Here is a 4,647-nt window from a genome sequence, read left to right on the forward strand (position 1 = left end):
ATTTTCTTGTTTCTGTTCTGTGGATTGGCTTGTTATTATGTCACCGTAGAGTTCATGGAAATACCTTTCCCATTCTTTTAACGTTATTGTTTTCGTGTGGATGTATTCATTGATTGGTCTTTTGATGTTCCTTATCATATTCCAGATCTTTTTTTGTCCCCCATATAAGTCGTTTTCCATGTCTGATGAGTATTTCTCCCAGAATTGTCTCTTAATCGTTTGTATTTCCATATTTGTCCTATTCCTCACGACTTTGTAATCAGCATATGTAATTGTTTGACTTCTATATTGAAGATATGCTTTCCTTTTTTCTTCCGCAAGTGATTTGATTTCGTGTGTGAACCATGGTTTCGTGTTGGGCTTTCCGTTTAGGTTCACCTTTCGTTTGCCTAATGCCTCTTCTGCAGCTGTCCTTATATTAGTACTTAATCTTTTCCATGCTAGTTCTACGGTATCATCTTTCAAGATTTTGTTTTCATTTATTGCCTTCCTTAGTCTTTGCTGGTAGAGGTATTTTGTGGTATCATCGCTAAGGCTTTCTATGTTCAGCTTTTCTGTCACTTTCGGTTTGTTCTGGGTTTTCCTTTGTACGCAGTTCCGCATTATGGCTAGCACCATATGGTGGTTAGTCCCTGTGTTTACTGAGGTTAATGTTCTGACATCTAATATTTTGAGGGATGAATATTTCTGTTTGTAATAATGTAGTCTATAATAGATTTATGTCCTCTTGTGTTCTCGAACGTATACTTGTGCTGTTGTTTATGGGGATAAAACTTGTTGTTAATGCGTAGTTTATTATGTGCAGTACATAACATACTAGATTTCTAAATTGCATAAATGTTGATTTAATTATAGGATCAATATTAAACAATGCTTTAAGATGTGTATCAAGTAAAAACTGTTTTATCAAATTTCTCACAAAGTTTTTGCCAAGCTCTCTGATAATCTTGAGATTCATCACATCCAGAGATTACTCGTTTTGCATAACCTTCTAGAGCAGCGTTCAAAAAATTATATTTTTGAATATCATTTAGATAGGTGTTTGAATCAATTGTTGACATAAAATTCTTTTTAAATTCTAGCCATTGATCATACTCACCATTAAAAACAGGTAATTTGATTTTAGGAAGTAAGAAGTTTGATAATGAATCTTTGATTGATGAAGAATTTTCTATTGCTGTAGGACTTGTTCTTTTTGAAATGTAGTCTTTTAGAAATGATAAATTACTATAATATTTATTTTCAAAAGGCTCTCGTTCTTCAAACTGTATTTTAAGTTCTTCTTCTGTACAATGTTCTTCTATTAATTTTTGTATATTTTCAAATTCATGAATTAGATTGATATTGTTGTCGTATCGTAATTGAACATCTATTGAATCAGGCGAGATTAAACCGTCCTTGATTGAAACTATATATTTTTCAAATGTTGTTAAACGTTTTTTTATAGATCCTCTATTTCTAATGAGTTGTTTAATATCTACACTAGTCATTATAATAGAAAATAATTATTAATTTTGATACTATAATTTATTGCATTTTTATATTAGTGTGAAAGTCAATTAATAATAATACTTTAATGCCTGATTTATAATTTTTGATACAAATCGAATAGAATTCAAATAATACGCTCTTGCAAAATGATCTTAATGACAATGGTAAATAGAGATGAAAATCGTAAGAATAGGATTGGACTGACCTTGTCTGCTTGCACATCCGACCAAATTGTTATTCTTCGGAACGTTGCTGTTACAGTCTTGAAACTTGACTGGACAACTGGACAGGCACACTTTTTAAACTTGTGGATGGATTGATTCCTTGTGTAGTTTTATTTTAATTGATTGAAAATTGATACAATACAATACAGACTTCACACATCCGACTATCGAAAGACCAAAAATATGTTGAATATGTTGAATTATTAATTGCCAGTGTGAATAAGTAAATAGAATTTCGTTCGAATACGTTTATTTATTCGTATTACATTAAACAACATGTTATTTCTAACGAGCCTTTTTACGACTAACTTTTCGCACTATTGCCACTTGATCTCAGCGTTGCCGTGCTTTTTGAGCATAGAAAAATAAATTGAACAACATGTAAATATATACCAATGTACAAATTCCCAAATGTTCTTACTATTCGTTGGTGCTATGGAAGTTTTTATACATATTTTTTTTGTTCTGAGAATAATATCAATATATTTTCTCTATCCTGTATATAATTGGCAGCGATTACCATTTTCTTACTCCCTTCTGTTATTTTGTTGTTATGTACGAAATAAGAGAATTTTTATGTTGCTGACTAAGGGGAAGAAATCTGAATAGAATGGAATTATTAACAGAAAACAAGGATGTAAATATACATAGTGAATCATGTCGGGGTGCGATAATCTCAAAAGGGTTGCTCTACGCTCCGATTCAGCATTAAGATGAGATATATTCGTTTACCAGATCCGACTCATAAATCTTTTATATTAGCTGATTTTTATGAATTCCTTAGATATAAAATTGACGAACTCATTCATAAAAACTTTTTTTGAAGTCATCTTGGATACTGGAACTTGTAACTTTTAGAAGCCTGTGTTATGGGTCATAGAAGTGACAGGTACTAGGTACAATTTTGTTCTAAATTAAGCTTCGGCTGTAAGTGTAAAAAATTTCTACTTTAATGCTTCTGTAGTAATTTAACTTATTTTTAAAAATAACAATGAATAGTAGGTATGTTCCAAGTAACCTCAATTTTGTTATTAATTTCTCTGTTTATTGGAACGACAAGTTCATTTTACACCTAGAAAAACTGAATTTTCTACCACAGTTTTTTCATGTAAACTGTGATTAAAAAAATTTATTACTACTATTATATATAAAAAAATAATATAATTTTGATTGAATTATTTAAATATGTAGAGTTTTTTTTAAGAAAAATGTAAATTCACAAATACAATTACGTAATTTGTCCACATCCTGTATATTCATTCATACATAATTTAGAATTTTAATTGATTTATAGTCTTTCAATAAACTCGTGTTAATTATTTTCTTTGCATTTATAAACTGATACCTTATTATTATAACACAATTTATCAAAATGTTGACAACTGGTTAAAGACCAATTCCTGTTATTGGATTCTGTGAATTTGACATTCGATTTACAAATATGAAATAATTAAAAAATTAATTTTATCATTTTCAAATGATCAATGTAAATAATTTTATAATGACATATTATTTATATCTAGGAAATTTACCTTACTAATCAGTTGACTATTCATATTACATATACAGGTGAATCTTTTATATATTTTATTATTATTGTGTTTTTAGAATGAAATTATTGCTACATAATGTTAATACATCCTTTTAATAACAAATACAGCCAATTCATAAATTTCAATAACCTGTATCATTACAATATATATATTACGAATAAAATTAATAAAGCGCTCAGCCCCTAAGTTAAATATACTCCTGTGCAGGTTTAGATATCAACAAAAGAGGTCTGTTTGTGGGATTTCATTCCATGCAATTTTAATTTCGTGGTTTAACTAACCCAGAGCCTGTGAAAGATGGTAGACAGTTTCCTTCCGGTGGTTACGGGAAAGGCTAATATGAAGCATTGACGCAATTTTTTTGGAGTTGTATTAGTTCAAATGCATTCCACATACTACCACCTAGTACTGACGTTCTCTACACTAATTCAAATGTTGTAGACGGTGGTCCGTAGTTATAGGAGTGCAGTTATTGCAGTGCACATAACACAAAAAATCAAGAATGAGAAACCATTTCAAATAACACTGAGTATATTTCAATGCACGAGAAGGAAAAATCAAATAACAGCTTAGAACTACTAGTAGGTACTAGATATTTTGTTCACAATAACGGAAAAACTCTTATTCTAGCTATATATTTTTTTTCACCCTGGTAAATTGCAAAGTGTCATTTATGAGTGTTGGTGCTTCGTCCTTATAGTCCTGAGTCCTTGCAGACGAGGAGGGTTGATCGCGGCTGAATTCATTCGCAGCTTTTGGGACATTGTCCCATCTTTTTGTAAGCGCGAAAAAACTTTTAATTATTAGGGCGTTTATTTATGAGAAGATAAAACGCGATGAATTATTGCTACAAAAATATTCTTTTAGTGAATATTGGATTTTTTAATTATGGCACAGAGGCTCGGAAATTATTGAAATTCATAACTTCCAGTAATGGATTTTGAATGAAATATCGGAATTCTTTTTTTTTTTCATGTGATTTCGTTTCTTTCTTTAAGCAACCCGTAGGCGTTATGGGAATGTATTTGCTTTGCTTGCAACATAATGTTTGGTTATTTTCATATTCATATGTTACCTTTTGGCTGGAAAGTTGATTTTATGCCCAACGTATTTCTATGAGCTTTTATTCATTTTTTATTCTTGGCTTGGCTGGAATTAATGAAACCGTTGGTGATATTAATTATAAACACACTGTTAATTATTACTTCACAATAACATTAACTGATGCGCGTTTCGATAACCAAGCTTCGTCTTCAGTGACCGAAGTTGAACAGTTTACTTTCAGTATCTGACTTTTCTAAACGAGCGTTGACTGCGAGTGGTGGTGCAGTGTTCGAATTTAGAAAGATTGACAAAAAACATACGAAAAAAAGCACCCT

At 30.6% G+C, this 4,647-nt stretch overlaps 1 protein-coding gene across 1 annotated transcript; it reads right to left on the minus strand.

Moving 5' to 3' along the window:
• Positions 1-887: 887 nt before the first annotated feature.
• LOC130451055 (uncharacterized) lies at positions 888-1,490 on the minus strand. The gene has a single exon (XM_056789853.1). The coding sequence runs from the start codon at positions 1,488-1,490 to the stop codon at positions 888-890; it is 603 nt and encodes a 200-aa protein (XP_056645831.1).
• Between the last annotated feature and the right edge of the window lie 3,157 nt (positions 1,491-4,647).

The sequence above is a fragment of the Diorhabda sublineata genome, chromosome X, assembly GCF_026230105.1.
Source record: "Diorhabda sublineata isolate icDioSubl1.1 chromosome X, icDioSubl1.1, whole genome shotgun sequence".
In the NCBI taxonomy this organism is placed as follows: Eukaryota; Metazoa; Arthropoda; class Insecta; order Coleoptera; family Chrysomelidae; genus Diorhabda; species Diorhabda sublineata.